Source organism: Peromyscus maniculatus, chromosome 3 (genome assembly GCF_049852395.1).
Source record: "Peromyscus maniculatus bairdii isolate BWxNUB_F1_BW_parent chromosome 3, HU_Pman_BW_mat_3.1, whole genome shotgun sequence".
Taxonomy (NCBI): domain Eukaryota; kingdom Metazoa; phylum Chordata; class Mammalia; order Rodentia; family Cricetidae; genus Peromyscus; species Peromyscus maniculatus.
In genome coordinates this window covers 119,464,861-119,481,503 of record NC_134854.1, presented here as the reverse complement: position 1 = coordinate 119,481,503, position 16,643 = coordinate 119,464,861, and the positions used below count along the sequence as shown (strand labels likewise).

The 16,643-nt window shown below is 44.9% G+C and overlaps 1 protein-coding gene across 2 annotated transcripts in view; it reads left to right on the top strand.

Moving 5' to 3' along the window:
* Nucleotides 1–518: 518 nt before the first annotated feature.
* Nucleotides 519–16,643, top strand: part of Eogt (EGF domain specific O-linked N-acetylglucosamine transferase) — a 33,680-nt gene continuing 17,555 nt past the window's right edge. The window contains exons 1-9 of one of the 2 annotated variants that reach the window (XM_076567434.1): nt 519–793; nt 1,326–1,551; nt 2,145–2,198; nt 3,808–4,031; nt 5,218–5,318; nt 6,189–6,297; nt 9,603–9,697; nt 10,498–10,602; nt 13,498–13,604. In XM_076567434.1, coding sequence (XP_076423549.1) covers nt 3,822–4,031; nt 5,218–5,318; nt 6,189–6,297; nt 9,603–9,697; nt 10,498–10,602; nt 13,498–13,604 — 727 coding nt within the window. In that variant the 5' untranslated portion in view covers nt 519–793; nt 1,326–1,551; nt 2,145–2,198; nt 3,808–3,821. The remainder of the gene's footprint in view (nt 794–1,325; nt 1,552–2,144; nt 2,199–3,807; nt 4,032–5,217; nt 5,319–6,188; nt 6,298–9,602; nt 9,698–10,497; nt 10,603–13,497; nt 13,605–16,643) is intronic. The other variant, XM_076567435.1, reaches the window with a different exon arrangement.

Sequence of the window (16,643 nt, the reverse complement as noted above, 5' to 3'; positions counted from 1 at the left end):
CTCTAGCATGCTCCAGAAGGCATGCTGGAGCTGCAAGCTGCCAAGAACAGAAAAGAGCGGGAGATACACATGCAAATAACACATAACAAGCAATCGGAATAGAAATAATCGTGAAATACAAAAACAAAAACCCAGTAGCCTATGAACTTGGGCGGCTCATGAACTGGTAAAACTCCGTGGAATCTACAGTATCTTCACTACCCACCAGAAGAGTGTTGTCACTACATTCAGTCTCATTTGAAAATCAGGGCAACTTCTGCTCAGAATGAAAAAGGAGTAAAATTCCAGCCCTAGGTGACATGTAACAGTCCCATGATCCACCCGCTTACTCTGGTGCTGATGGCCTGCAAGCGCCTGGAACAGCCGCCAAGGACTTGTAGGCAGGTGTCCCGCATTTGGGAAGATGCAGGCTGCTGTCCTACAGTTGGAGAGGTGGAGATGGGTGTCCCGCGTCCGGGGGGATGTAGGCGGGTGCCTCGCGTCCGGGGGGATGTAGGCGGGTGTCTCGCATCCGGGGTGGATTCAGGCGAATGTCCCGCATGGGTTAGGCTGCGGGTCCTAGGCTGTCTCGGTAGCCTTGGCTGATGGGCCAACAGTGCCCTCCAGACAATCGGGCCGCTGGGTGTAGCCCAGGTCTCTCGGTTCCGCCCTGGAGCTCCAGGCCAAGGTGTCGCGGCTGCTCCCGGGCGCCCCCTGGCCCGGCTTGGGCGCCCGAGGTTTCCGGTGCACGGCCGCCGGCGGTGACGCCTTGCTGCTCGGGAGCAGCCGCCGCTTCTCCACAAACCAGCTGCAGGTGGGCCGCTCCGTTCTCGCCTGCTCCCCACCCCCGTCTGCACCCCCTTGGGCTCACAGCCGGATACTGGGGCCTCGATCCGGGTCCGCGGCCTTCAGCTCGTCCCCCGGAGCCTGCTGGTGGCCGCGGGCAAGGGCGATGCCTGGCCAGGCCTGTCCTGTTGCTCAGATTCCCCAAGCTGGGGCGGAGTCACTCTCCAGATCTTCTCCGCACACCTGGATTCCGAGCGCCTGCCGGGACAGCAGCCCTGGCTAGGGCTGGCTGCTGCGGGCCACGAGAGACTGACCCCTCTACACCAGGGAGGAGGTGACTTTCCGAAGACAGCCAGCCCGGGATAGCCACCTCGGCGCCTCAGGCAGCCAAGCCCTGTCTGAGCACTCTGCTCACCTGCCTTGGGACTTTAGTCTCTGAGTCCACTGTCGGCTCTGTTGCAGAGCATTGCCCAAAGCCACTCACGTGGTCGTCCCTGGTGACCCCAGGTCTCATCTTTCACGGCGTTCAGATTTTTACCTTTTTCCTCCTCCTCTTTTAGGCCTGTGGAAATCCAATCAAGCCATACACGGGTGGAGCGTGCGTGGCCGTTTTGTGCAAAAGGACGCAGTAGCCCAACCTACTAAAGTTTTCATTTGCTGGAACTGGACATCCACCCATCCCTGCCAAGTGTTGGGAGAAGACTCAACTCCAGGAAGGCTTTCTGCCAGGGCCTGAGGTTATACTTTCATGCCCCACAGCCACCATCATCCAGCATATGCAAGTGGGTACGTGCCCTCCTTTGCAAAAGCCAACTGTCTGATCTGCCTCTTTAGATTTTCCCCGTGGCCAAGGACTGCTTTTCTCCATGAATGGCTGAGTTTAGTTAACCGGTAGAACTCATTGCTGGGCAGTGGATTTGGCTAACAGAAATTCAGGACTTAGTCATAGCTGTGACTTTATGAGCAAAAGGGTGAGTCCAAGGACTGAGTAGCCTGCTGTGATCCTGAGGTTGGCACTGGCCCAGGTAGCCCTGGGAATCAGAAAGCAGGATTACGGCAGTAAGAACTGGGAACAGACTGGTTTTAGGAATGTTTTCTCTGGTAATTATTGTTCTGCACTGAGCGATGTCGGTGTGGAATGGGCTACCTTCTCCCTGCTCACCACTAGCATCTGTCTGTTTGGGTTACCGTGTCCAGTGCCCCAGTGCCTGTGACTTTACTTTGAGAGACTTGGTATTCATTCAGTAAGGAAGATAAAGCATCTGGCTAGGGGGTTTCTGGGTAAAGTATTTTCTCTCTTAGTAGTTCCTTTACATTAAAATAGCTAAATAAGGTCTCTGGTGATATGCTTTTAAGGTAATGTGCCTTATTTCTTTCAGGTTTTAAGTTATCCAGGACATCAACAGCTTCTGGGTGATTCCAAGGATTAAAGAGTTGAGTATTTTCATTACTAAGTAATTATTATTTCTATCAATATGCATTTATAAATTTTATGAAATTGCTAGTAACTCCCTGTTAGGTCAAAGTTCCAACTAAAAATTCTAATTTGGACTTACAAGGGATAACAACATACTCTTCAGGACTCCCAAAGTAAGAAACCCCTTTAGTTAATTGCTCAAGCTGGCAAAGGACTTGTTCCCAGAATCAACATGGCTCTGACTTTATGACTCCAGAGCCCTCGAACTTGAACAGAGCAGCCTGTGTGTAATGGTCAGCAAAGGCTGATTTGAAAGCTGTTGTTTTTACATCCTTGTAAAAGCCAGACTTTACTGTGGAACGCCCAGGCTGTGCTCAGTTATCTTGTAGAAGAGACACTTAGGGAAAAAGAAGCCTTGCTGCCAGTAAAAGGGGCAGAATGGTGTGAGTTGGTCAGGGATATATAGGAGAAACCCAAGAGATGTATCCTTTCCTGGGTAGGGTAGGTGAGCAGAAATCCAGTGAATTCTTGACCATTGTCGTTTTTCACAATGTTAATGCTTTGTTCAGACCTGTATAGAGAGATTTTTGAATGAATCCTTTCCTTGTGAAATCTGATGATGGTTAGTTCGTAAGAGAAACTGACAACAGACAATTGATGGGGGTCGGGAGGGGACCCGCAAACCTTACTGTATGCCTAATAAATGTGAGGCTTGGAGAGGCGCAGGGTGGCTGAGCTTTCATGATGGAATATCGATGGTTGGGCTTCTGTGGTGTGGAAGGTGGTTCAGGCTAGGGAGCATTGGCTCTGCTAGCTGGGTCGTCTTGCTATCTGCAAGGTCACAGCCATCTGTGGTCCTCTTCCCTGGGCACTCAAGGGGATGTGAGGTAGGGAGGCCAATGTCTGTATCCACTGTTTACTAATGTATACAGATGCAAATTTCTTTCCTTTTTTTTCTCTCTCTCTCTTTCTTTCTTTCTTTCTTTTTTTTTTACAAGACAACAGCATTTTGGAACCATCCCTGGGCCTGAAGAGTTCTGGGGTCTCTCTGGATAATCAACTCTGAAATAGGCCAAGTTGGGGTGGGATATATTTCCCCACACTTGTGTATCTTGCTCCTAGCACAGTACTTGGCACATGGCAACTGCTCAGTAAATATTTGGTGTACAAAGAAGCGTGATTTGGTGACATAGTAGAGTATATAGTAATCATGCTTAGCCATTTGGTGTTTGAAGAGGATTTATATATTTACTGTGTGGAATTGGGGATTGAACCCAGGGCTTCATGCATGCTAGGCAAGCACTCTACACCTGAGCTATATGCCCAACCCTAAAGAGGGATTCAAAAAATTTTAAACAAGGTACTATTTTAAATTTATTCTTTGTGAATTTCACACATGCATACAATGTTATTTCAAACATATTTGCTCCCAACAGCCTCCCAACTTCATGTCCTAAAAGGTGATATCGACCTGGCTGACTTTGAACTCACAGAGATCCTTCTGCCTCTGCCTGTGTTGGGATTAACTGTGTGGACCACCACTCCTGTCTAAAGAGGCTTTCTTAGTCACGGCCATCGGTGGCTGTCATCACCATTAGTGATGAGGTTTTCAATTGAATCTCTAGGTCTGCAGGCTGCTATGTTAATGCTGCTTGTCTTTGGAGTATTGCTTCATGAAGTCCCACTGAGTGGCCAAGATGAGGCTCATTCTGAGACTGATAGTGTGCCAGGCAAAGCCCTGTATGACTACTCCAGCCTCCGCCTCCCAGAGAAACACATTCCCTTCTTCTTGCACAATAACAGGCATATTGCCTCTGTCTGCAAAGAGGATCCCCACTGTCCATATAAGGTAGGTCTTACTTCTTCTCATTCATTTTCTCATGTTCAGCATGGTATTTTTAGTTTTTTTTTTTTTTTTATTTACACCTTTATATGTTTAGGTTCATTTTTGAGGTTAGCATGCAAAGCAATGTGTTTCATGATGTCACGTTCATGCATATGTTTTCTCGCATTCATACCTTGCTCTCACTCATACAAGGATGCAATTTAGGCTGGCTTGTTATTCTGTTTCAAAACTCATGGCTAAAGCTGGGCTTTTAACATTTGCCATGAGTCAACCACTGTTTTCATTTTGTATAATATTCCTAAGGGACGAAAATTAGCTTAAAATCATATTCCACTCACAAGAAGGGAATTCAGCATTAAAACTGTAGAGAAAATTAATGGGCAGTTAAAGCTATCTGCATATTCTGAAAAATGAAGCGCATGAGATTTCAGGAAGAAAAGAACATTTTGTCAAAGCAAAGAATGTCACACCTCTCCTTTCGGCACTTAGGAGGCTTCTTAGCACTTCATTTCAGTAGTCACACCTCAGCCTTGGCTCCAAATAAGTAAGACTGTGTGAGCTTGGAAAGTGCTCAGACAGAGCCCATTAAGACGCCTCCGGAGGCTTTGGAGATCAAAGTGGGCCATTGTAAGACACTTCCTTTCCCATGGTGCTGGCACAGGAAGCTCATGGAATCTGACGGCCATGGCTCCTGGGCCTTGCAGAAGAGCCCTGGCCTCCGGGGCTGGAGAGCTCTGACCTTGTGCTGTTGCTACAGATCTTGAGTGATGGGTAAAGTCGCTGAGCCATCCTTTTTACAAAATCTTTTAGTAACAGAAATTCCAGAGGATATATGGTTATTTTTTTTTTGTTTTTTCTTTTTTTCTTTTTCTTTTTTTCCTTCTAGTGCTTGATTATAGAGTTTACTTTCTGAGAAAGACAGAAGACAGTCCCTTAAGGTACCTCAGGAAACCCTAATTCAGGTTGTCTGTGGTAGTCTAACTAGAGCCTGGGCTTTGGTTATGGAGCAGACATTGGAGGAATGAGTAAAGACGATGGTGGAGACTCTCGAGCCTGGCCATCTCAGAATGTTGCATGAATATATATTGTAAAATGTAAATATGGAAGTTCTGTCAAGAAAGGCCTGAGAGTCTCCTTTAACCATCAGAAGCTGGGAGACAATTCTAAAGGTACACATTTTATGTTCTAGAAACATCTGGAAAATCTAAATTACTGCTGGGGTTATGAGAAATCCTGCAAACCAGAGTTTAGATTTGGTTACCCTGTTTGCAGCTATGTGGACATGGGATGGTAAGTCTCCTCATGGAATCCCCTTCTCCCGTCTGCGTCTGTGTTCTTTGAAGAGCATGTTGAGTCTCAGCTAGACTCTCTGGTACATAGTAACTCCTGAAGATGTTGATTTATTTATCCAGGCCATGAATTCAATCCATCTCACTGTTTTTCTTCTATCAGAGGGAGAAACTTACATTGACTGTAGAACCACCCCCCCATATATGCTAAAAAGATAAATAGGAAGTTTCTTATAGATTTTTAAAGACTAGCTATCTATGCTCAGGGGGAAGTCAAATATAATTAGTAAATCTAAGTGCATGTCTTTGTTGGGCAAAGACAACATGGTAAACAGCACTTTATTTTCCTCAGTTCCAGATGACCCTAACTTCATAGATTTCTGTTGTGCCTTTTAATATAAAGGAATAGTCTGTGGATTGTGAATAATTTGTTTGGTATCTTTATGTGCATAGTGATAATTTTGGGGGGAACTGTGATGGCATACCGTAAAAAATAAGGTACGAATAGACTTCCAGCAACTCAATTGATAGAAAGAAAACCCAAGACCAGAAAAAAGAAAGTAGGTGGAAAGATGCCTTAGCGGTTAAGAGCACTTGTTGCTCTTTGTAGAGGTCCTGGGTTCAGTTCCCAGCACCCACATGGTGCTCACAGCCACCCATAACTCCAGTTTCAGAGAATCTGATGCCTTCTTCTGACATCTGTAGGCACCAGGCATGCACATGGGGGCACACATGCATACATACAGGCAAAATACTAATCCACATAAAATAAAGTTTAAACAAAAAGGGGGAAAAAGAAAAAGAAAACCAACCAACCAAACAAAAACAAAAAGGAAAGAACAAGTCCTAAGATCTCTTTCTTTGCAAATAGGACAGATACTCTGGAGTCGGCTGAGGACTTGTTCTGGAAGCAAGCTGACTTTGGATATGCCCGGGAGCGGCTGGAGGAGATACATGTGCTCTGTCAGCCAGAGAGAACTGTGAGTGTCCAGCTGCTTAAGTAAGCTTGCTTGGTGGAACCAATATTATTTGTTTTATTGTATAGCTTGTAATGTAAAAACAAGATGGTCCAATTGTACAGCTTCCCTGTGTAGCCCAGGCTGGCTCCAGGCATGGCATGGTCTTTTTGGTTCATCCTTGGTACTAGACTTACAGGTGGAAACTAGGGGTGGAGTTGGGAGTTGTTACAGTCAGAGTCTGGGCTCTTTTGTGCTGTTGTTGTTGTTTTTGAGCCAGGGTTTCTCTGTGTAGCTTTGCACCTTTCCTGGAACTCACTCTGTAGACCAGGCGGGCCTTGAACTCACAGAGATCTGCCTGGCTCTGCCTCCCAAGTGATGGGATTAAAGGCATGTGCCGCCACCGCCTGGCTTTTTTCTGGCCCTTTTTTCTTTTTTTAGATTTATTTATTTATTTTGTGTCCAGTGTTCTGCCTGCATGCATGCTTGCAGGCCAGAAGAGGGCGCCAGATCTCATTACAGATGGTTGTGAGCCACCTTGTGGTTGCTGGGAATTGAACTCAGGACCTCTGGAAGAGCAGTCAATGTTCTTAACCTCTGAGCCATCTCTCCAGCCCCAGAACCTGGACTCTTAACAGCCCTACCAAGCTGGACTCATTGCACTCGTTGGCTATAGCACAGAAACACGCAAACACTAGTGAAAAACAGAGAAGGAAGATTTATTCCGTGCGGTCACATTGGGAAAGGAAGGGGAATACAGTGGTTTAGTGACTCTCTTCCACCATACACACACACAGGCCATCTTCAGGGTCCTCCATGAGCTTGAGGTTTAAGTAGAGGGCTGTAGGTATGTGTCACAAAGCAGTCCCAGGAACAGTGTGGTCCTGAGCCATTGCTGTGCTGATCTCAGTCTTTCCTGAAGGGTGGTCTGACAAGTTGTGAAAACTATGGGAAATTTCTTCCTAGGAGAAAGTTACTGTATCCCTACCCCCCCCTTCCCTCCCCCCTCCCCCTTTCTTCCCACCTCTCCTCCCCACTAGCCTCCTTCCCCCAACCCCAGACTGGCACCAGGCTTCAGCCCTTTCCTTCTCAGGACATGAAATTCCTGAGGAAATTCCAATTCCTTGGGGACTATTGTTTCAATGATCTGAGAGGCACAAGAAGAGAATGGACACCTTCATTCCTGGCAGGGTGGCTGTATTCAGGGTTCCCAAATAGGTCATTTTGTTTCCTCTGAAAGGCCCACCCTCCTCTTCACATATATATCAGATAGTTATATTTTGAGGGAGTTAAAATAGTTTTAGATTTAGACCTCCCCCCAACACATGCCAAAGAAGAGAAGTTGGCAAATCTCACCTTTACAGATTATTTGTCAATTGTTTGGGGTAAGTACTGTGGCTGGACCATTACTGACCTGTATTTGTTTAGTCTTGTGTGTGTTTCAATTTGACTGGTATAGTTATTCTAGCAGGGCAGACAGACTGAGGCCTCTTTTCTAGAATGACAAATAGGGCCCTCAGAGAAAGCAAGCAACTTCTCCAAGGCTACCCAGCTATCTTGTAGAATTACACAACTGTATACTTAGAATTGAAAGGCACCTCCCCCCCCCCTGTGTGTGTGTGTGTGTATGTGTGTGTATGTACTTCTCATCAATCCATGTCACACTCCAGCACAGTGAAGACTTCCTCTCATAAACCCCAAAATCTCCATCACCTACTCCCATCACATTGATAGCTGGGGTTGATTGATGATTTATCTTTACACTATTTGTTTAGTGTGTGTGCTCATGAGATGTGGAGGTCAGCAGACATCTTACAGGAGTTGGTTCTCTACTTCTGCCATGGTGATTTTCTCTTTCTCTCTCTAGGCAACAACTTAGGTCATCAGGCTTTGGCCACAAGCACCTTTACCCCTCACTCACCATGCAAGAGTTAGGGTCTCGACGTGACCTTCTCAGGGATGCAAGCATTCAGTTCATTGGGATCTTTTACCGACTAGATTCACAAACACTAAAGAGGGCAAGCTTCAGGCCCCTCTTTCACTGGAAATTTTAGGGAAACCAAATGGCATTTGATCCCCAAATGGAGCTCAGAGCAGAAGTTCTTGAAGCACTTTCTCTTTCAGCGCCCACTATTTTGGCTGAAGGAGAGATGGGCTGTGGCTGTTGACTTTTCATTCAGTTAGAACAGCTCAGCTTTTCCTTGCTGTTGACACGGAGTCCCCAAAATGTATGGGACCATTTGCAGAAGCGCCTCACACTCACATCGGTGAAATGCCTGTCCGGACCTGCATTCGAATGTCTCTTACATGTACAGCTTCCTTGTTTGCTTTGGTTCCTCCTTAGAAAAGGCTTTTTTCGGTACTTAGGGGTAGAAATAGTTCTGAGGGATTGTTCTTTTTGGGGGGGGGGGTGGACTGAAGTGAATCACATACATAGTTCTTGGCTTTAGAACTTGAGGGCTGATGAAATGGCCCAGCGGGTAAAGGTATCGCTTCCAAGCCTGACCCCCGGAGTTCAGTCCCTGGCGTCTGTATGGCAGAAGGAAAGAATGGACTTCTGTAAGTTGTCCTCTTCTCTCCACATGTGTACAGAGGCACGTGCACACACAAACAAACAAATGTAATTTAAAAATTAGAAATAAATTTTTTTTTAATGAAGCAGCATGTAGTGACATTTGTCTCTGTTCCCAGGACTTGGGGGCTGAAGCAGGAGGGAGAGCCTGAGTCTAAGGCTAGCTTGAACTATATGTTATATAGCTACACACACACACACACACACACACACACACACACACACACACACACACACACTATATGCACACACATATACATATATGTGTACACATACGAAGTGATAAACTAGAGCATTTGGGAAATCATCATAGTAAGATAAACGTATGGAGACATGCAGAAGTTCCCTTGACCAGACTGGTAGGAGATAGCCGCACAGAAGCAGTGGGGAACTCCCTCTGCAGTGAGGTCAGCACAGATGCAGTGGTGAACTCCCTCTGCAGTGGGGTCAGCACAGAAGCAGTGGGGAACTCCCTCTGCAGTGGTGAACTCCCTCTGCAGTGGGGTCAGCACAGAAGCAGTGGTGAACTCCCTCTGCAGTGGGGTCAGCACAGAAGCAGTGGTGAACTCCCTCTGCAGTGGGGTCAGCACAGAAGCAGTGGTGAACTCCCTCTGCAGTGGGGTGAGCACAGAAGCAGCGGGGAACTCCCTCTGCAGTGAGACCACACACCATGCTGTCAGCATGGGCCGCACACGGAGGCCTTACAGGCCATTCCTGTTCCCAGCTGACTGTTCTCCTCATCTCCATTGTATTCCAGAGTGACTCAAGTCTGCTTTGTTCCCGGTACCTTCAGTATTGCAGAGCTACTGGTCTGTACCTGGACTTAAGAAACGTCAAGAGAAACCATGACAGGTACTTAACGTGCTGGGGCCGCTATCAAAACCGATGGCGTTCTGAAATACTCCCAGGTGCAGGGCTATGTCTTGGGTTTGTTTTGTAGTAAAATGGTTGAAGGGTTAGGGAACAGTTGAGGAATGGGTGACCCAGGCCCTTTACCTGACGATCACCCTGCTGACTTGGGTCCTGGGTATACTGGGTTCCGTATAGTGTACATATAAGGAAAAGTATGCAGCGCATGCTTGTAAGTTACATTCCAAAGAGGGGCCTGGGGATGTGGCTCTGTTGGTAGTATGCTTGCACTGCATACACCAGACATGGTGATACATGCTTGCAGTCCTAGCATTCAGAAGGTGGAGGTGGGAGGGTCAAGAAATTCATGATCCTCTTTGGCTACACAGTGAGTTTAAGATCACCCTGGGTTACAATGAGACCCTGTCTCAAAATAAAATAAAATAAACCCCGTGGCTGTTGAGATGGCTCAGCCGTTAAGAGCACTAGCTGTTCTTGCAGAGGATCTGGGTTTGATTCCTAGCACCCATGTGGTGGTTCACATCACCTCTAACTCTAGTTCCCGGGCATATGATGCCCTCTTTTGGCCTCCATGGGCACCAGACATGCATACGGTGCACAGACATACATGCAGGCAAAACATCCATACATGTAAAATAAAAATAATAAAATAATTTTTTTACAAGAAATCTATTGAAAAATTTGTGAGGAAATTAGTTCCAACCCAGCAACTTGAGTCATGAGAAATTTTTCCAGCTCAGCTTTTTTTTTTTTTTTTTTTTTTTTGTTTTTTTACTCACTAGATTCAAGGAAGATTTTCTTCAGGGTGGTGAAGTTGGTGGACACTGTAAACTGGACAGTCATGCGTTGATGTCGGAAGGGCAGCGCAAAAGCCCCCTGCAGTCTTGGTAACATGATTCTGCTCTCTAAAAATATGTCTCTGAAGGATTTGTGTTTGTTTTGGCATTTTTAGATCTTGGAAGACACTCTAAAATGGAAAAGGTTACCTAATTTGTACAGACACGAGCTTCTGAGGGATGGTGGGGGCAGAGGAATCCCTCAGTTTAGTCGGAACTGAATAGTGGCTTATAAAATTTTAAAAAGCAGCTATAGAATTTGCTGTTTGTAAATGAAAGAAAAATTATTTGACATGAAGTATTATTAACTCACAATTTCTGTATGTGTTTTGGGAAGCACGTTTTATAAAGCATACTGCCCCTCCCCCAAGTACAGCGTCGGGCTAGTGAAAAAGTGAGCCCACCCATGTAATTTCTGTTCAGCTTAAAAAGCAGAGCATTTTAGGCACTAGACACTCCCACCTTCCTCTCTCTGAGCCAGATGCCGCCCCAACTTTCACCATCATTGATGAGATTTTGAGCTTTAAAAGTTTTTATTTTTAAACAATTTAAGGCTCATGGAAATCTAAACATAGTGCAGGAGTTCCCATCGTCCCATTGCTCCAGCTTCCTGGAGTGATAATGTCTCATTTAACCACAGCACAATTACCAAAGCCAGGAAACTGTCACTGATACAGTCTTATTAACCACCCATACATGGGCTTCTCCCGTGCTTACATTTGCACCCCCCCCCCAAATGTGTACTTTAGAAAATTTATATCCCATGTCTAGGGACATGTGACCACCACCCTTGTTAAGAGGCAGAATCCTCTGCCATCCACAAAAGCTCATGCATTTCCCTTATGATTGTTTGGACTACTCTTATGTAAAGTTGATTTCTCAGGTCATTCATGCTGAGCAAAATGGCAGTATGGTAGTTGTCAGTTTGCTTGGACATTTTTCTGAGGAATTAGCAAACTGTTACAAATAGATGCTTCTTCCATTCTGCAAGGCATTTTCATTCCTACTCCATTTTGATATCTGATTCTATATTACAGTTCCTCAGGGTATAATTATATTATTTGTTGTGGGGTAACGCATTATTCTAAGATATACTCTAGGGCATAGTTACATTTATTATTTACTGCTGTTACAAATTACCCTGAAATAAAGCGGATGACATTTAGGATTTCACCCCATTCTGATGTCAGCGTGGGAGGAGCCCAGCAGAGCCTCATGAGGTCGCAGTCAAGCTGTCGTGGGTGGGGCTGTTGCCATCTCTAGGCCCAGCTAGGCTTTAAAACCTGACTTCCAAGCTCACGCAGGCTTTTCTCGGAGTCTGGGTTTCTGTCTGGCTATGGGCCGGAGGGTTCAGTCTTCCTTCTATGGGTCTCTTGGTAGTGCTACTCACACACAGCGTGGCAGCCAGCTTCCTCCAGAGCACATGTCTTCCTTGGAAGCTGCGGTGTTGTGTAACCTAACTTCAACAGTGACATGCTACTGTGTTCTGTTGCTTAGAAGTAAGCCATTGAAGGCTGGAGAGATGGCTCAGCCGTTAAAGGCTAGGCTCACAACCAAAAATATAAGAAGTAAGCCATTGAGCTATGACCATATTTGGGGGTTGGGGGGCATGAATCTCCATTTCTTTTCTTTCTTTGTTGTCTTTTCTTTTTATAATTTATTTAGCTTATTTATTTTATGTACATTGGTGTGAAGGTGTCAGATGCTCTGGAACTGGAGTTATAGACAGTTGTGAGCTGCCATGTGGGTGCTGGGAATTGAACCCAGGTCCTCTGGAAGAGCAGCCAGCATTCTTAACCACTAAGCCATCTCTCCAGCCTTTCTTTCTTCTTCTTAAAAAATGTTGTTTTTTTTGTTTTTTTTTTTTTTTTAAATAATAACCAAGTATGACCTGGAACTTGTGGTCCTCCTGCGCCAGCTTCCCAAGTGCTGGGATTACAGGTACACGATATCATGTTTATCACTTCCACCTTTTGAAGGGAGAAGTAGTAAGGAACTCTTGTGGCTGGGGAGGCAGCTTAGTGGGTTAAGTGCTTGCTGCTGAAGCATGAGACCCTGAGTTCTAATCCTCAGCACCCACATAAAACACCCAGGCACAGTGGTGCACATCTGTAACCTTGATGGCTCACTGTCCGGTCAGTCTCGCTGAACTTGCAAGGTCCAGGTTCGGAGAGAGACCCTGTCTAAAAGCAATAAGGTGGAGAAGTGATTGAGGAAGCCATCCTGGCATCAGCCTCTGACCTCTGCATGATGCAGGGAGAGAGCTCATTTGTATACAAGAAAGGAAGGAGGGACAGGAAAAGGGGAGTGGGGGAGGGACAGAGACTCATGAATGGGTCCTAAACCACCGCCATGTTATCACATTGTGCTCTAAGTGATTCTGTTTGATATATTTCACATGAGTTACGATCTCACAGAGGGCTGCTGGTGACCTTTAGTTAGCCTTAGACATTCCGTTTTACATGCTGGGGTTTGCCATTTATTCAGATGAAAATTGTACCCGTGGCTTCCACAGATGTTTCTCAATCTTCAGGGAAGCTTTCTTGCCTTCTATCCTTCTGCGGCTCTAGATGGTCTTGGAATATAATCTGTCTCAGAATCCAAGACGTCTACTGTGCAAGTTTCCAATGCCTGCACATCTTTTCCTTTAAGCCCCCCAAATGACAGGACACCTTGTTGAATCTCTATTAATTCATCAGTCTTTCTCATTTTGTGGTGGCTTCCCAATTGAACTGACTTACGAGTTAGCCTGAATTTCGAAAGCATTTTTGTTCCTGTCTCAATATTAAAGTTAATATCAGAGTCTGTAATGTCAGCAAATTAGGCAAGGTACTCCGTAGGACTGCTTTATAATGGAAATAAAATCTGCCTCAGGGGCAGGTTCCAAGTTATGGTGTTGAAACAGGACATTTGGAAGAATCACTTCAAATTATGTCACAATTCCAGGTTTGCTGAACTGCAAGGCTACACCCAGCTCAATTTCAGGCCTATAGAAGATGCTAAGTGTGACATCGTTGTTGAAAAACCAACATATTTCATGAAATTAGATGCAGGTGAGAAGTCGCTTTGTGTGTTACTTGTGTATTGATTGGTGCTTCTATTTTTTTTTTTTTAAGAAAAAGATTTGTTTTTATTTTATGTGTATGGGTATTTTGCCAGCATGTTTATCTGTGCTCCACATTCATGCAGTACCCGTGGAGGCCAGAAGAGGGCGTCGGATCCTCAGGAACTAGAGTTTCGGATAGTTGTGAGCTACCATGTTGGTGCTGAGAACTGACCCAGGTCCTCAGCTAGAGTGGCCGGTGCTCTCAATCACCTCGCTGTCTCTTCAGCCCCACATGGTTGTGGATATGCTTGTAGTGGTTTTCTGTGTATTTGTTGAAAGCAGTGTGAAAAACACTGGTTTTTCCCCTTCTAACCTAGATGAACTGGTTTCAACTTCCTGTTATCTTACACCTTTGGTGTTCTAGAAGAAACCATCACATTTATGTGAAATTATTCCATCAAAATCAAGGTGAAAGAAAGTGGCCCGAGTATACTTTTTATAATAATATTTACTTCGTCTGATTTCTCTAATCACTTTCATTACATGTATGTTTCACTATACATACATAGTTATATTTATATTAGCGGCCACAGGTATACTGTGAGAAAGAAATGCCCATCTCTTCTCATGGCCTACTTTCTGTAAGTAAATGAACTTAAAACTCTTTTGGAAGTTACCACTGGGGTATATTCTTGAAAAAAAAAATCAGAATTATTTTCCCATCATGCCTTCAGCGCTAGGTCTTGGCCTGCAAGCATAACTTTAACTCTGGCAATTAGCGGCCCTGGAGAGGAGAGACACAGCACATGTTATATTATCCCTCTCATTATGAGAGATGGAGATTACAGGGCAATGTCCTATCAAAATTCATGAGTGGCCCGGCCTACAGTGAAATATAGAGAGCCCTCTGTCACGAATACTTGAGAATTACCATAATTTATTGATCATAGTTTTAATGTGCTCTGCCATCTCAAGTCATAATTCTTATATTACAAAGTATTAGACTCAGAAATCAGACAAGTTTGGCTTTTTGAAATAAAGGCAAATTTAAAATGCTTTGTTCAAGGTTCTGACTTGTTTTTTTTTAAATATGCAAATGAAAAAGTGGCAGAGGAAACCCGTGATCTTCCTGTAAAAGAGTTGTGTGTGAAGCATGAAATTTATGCAGATCATATGCAATAAAAATATGTATGCAGATTATCTGCAATAAAGCATGTAAAGTGGGAAAGAATGGGCTGAGATAGATGTGTGCCATTGCTTTCCTGTATTTGTTACCCAGCCGCCTTTCCCTCTAACTTACACCATCATCCAGTTTTCTTCTGCGTCCTCACTCTTACTTTTAGGACAAGGAACATCGTAACGGAACTTGGGTAAGCCTCACTTCTCCAGCTTGCAGCCTGTGTTCACTTCCCCATTTTAAATCCTCGTGACACCAGGCACTGTCATGTGCACCCTGCATGCCGGAGTAAATGTTAGGGACTCCCTAAATGCTAAGGGAGAGCTATGGTAAGCTGCAGTGTCCACCGAGGGAAAGGGGACATTCACTAACGCAAGCTTTCCTTGTGAATTTGAAAATGGGCTCTTGGCTAAGATTTTTCTGAGTCACGAAATGATTCTTTCCAGGCAGGGATGGCAAGATGGCTGAATGGGTAAAGGCACTTGCCGCCAAGTATGACCGCCTCATTCTGATCCCCGGGGCCAGCTCCCGCCAGTTGTCCTCTGATTCTACACACACACACACACACACACACACACACACACACACACACACACACACACACAAACAAATAAATGTAAAACTGTTCACCAAGGAAGCTATTTCCACAGACTGGAGTATCTACTCCTCTTACTTCCCGGCAGGCACTCTGTGTTATAATTTACTGTGGGAATAAAGTCAGGGTATTTCATGGTTTCTGCCTTTGAGAATTACTGATTTTCATTCAAAGGTTGGTTTGAAAATGTGTATTTTACTTGTTATTTCATAGGAAGTCATTCCATTTATATTTGTACAATTTCCAGGCTGACTCCTGAGTCCCATATACATAATTCAAAAGTATACTTTTTCTTTCTTTCTTTTTCTCTCTTTCTCTCTCTCTCTCTCTCTCTCTCTCTCTCTCTCTCTCTCTCTCTCTCTCTCCTTCCTTCCTCCCTTCCTTCCTTCTTTCTTTCTTTCTCTCTCTCCCCTCCTTCCTTCCTTTCATTCTTTCCTTCTTCTCCTCCTCTTCCTCTTCCTCCTTCATTGTTTGTTTTCTGAGACAGGGATTCTCTGTGTAGCCTTGGCTGTCATGGCACTCACTCCATAGACCAGGCTGGACTCAAATTCTGAGATCCACTTGCCTCTGCCTCCAGAGCACTGGGATTAAAGACATGTGCCACCCACATGACAGCTCTGGATGGTCTGTGACTCCAGTGTCCTCTTCTGGCCTCCAAGGGTACCAGGCATGCATGTGGTGCACAGACACACTTGCCGGCAAAACACCCATATACAAAAAACTTTTCAGAAGAATAATATAAGAAGTGATTAAATAGAGAAAAACAGACAAGAATTAAAAACCACCGCAGTGGTAGTGGTTGTGATTATTGCCTGTACTTCTGTGTACAGGTGTTGTTTGGTTGATTTAAAACAAACAAAATGAATAATTGGAAGGAATGATCAGTCATCAGGGCTGGACAGCTCCTCGTGCTGCGTTAAATAGACCTATGTGGTTCCCCCACCCCCACCCTGGGAACTTAATGCTCTCTTATGATTTTATGTGTAGGAGAAAATGCATTCCTGATTTCAAAATAATCAATTTTAAAAGTAAGATGTTGAACTCAATACTTCTTCAAGTCGACAAGTACGGGTGTCTAGCCCATATTTATGAGAAACATGTTTCCTCATTGATTTTTTTTTTTTTTTTGAGACAGGGTTTCTCTGTGTAGCTTTGTGCCTTTCCTGGAGCTCACTTGGTAGCCCAGGCTGGCCTCGAACTCACAGAGATCCGCCTGGCTCTGCCTCCCGAGTGCTGGGATTAAAGGCGTGAACCACCACGCCCGGCGTTCCTCA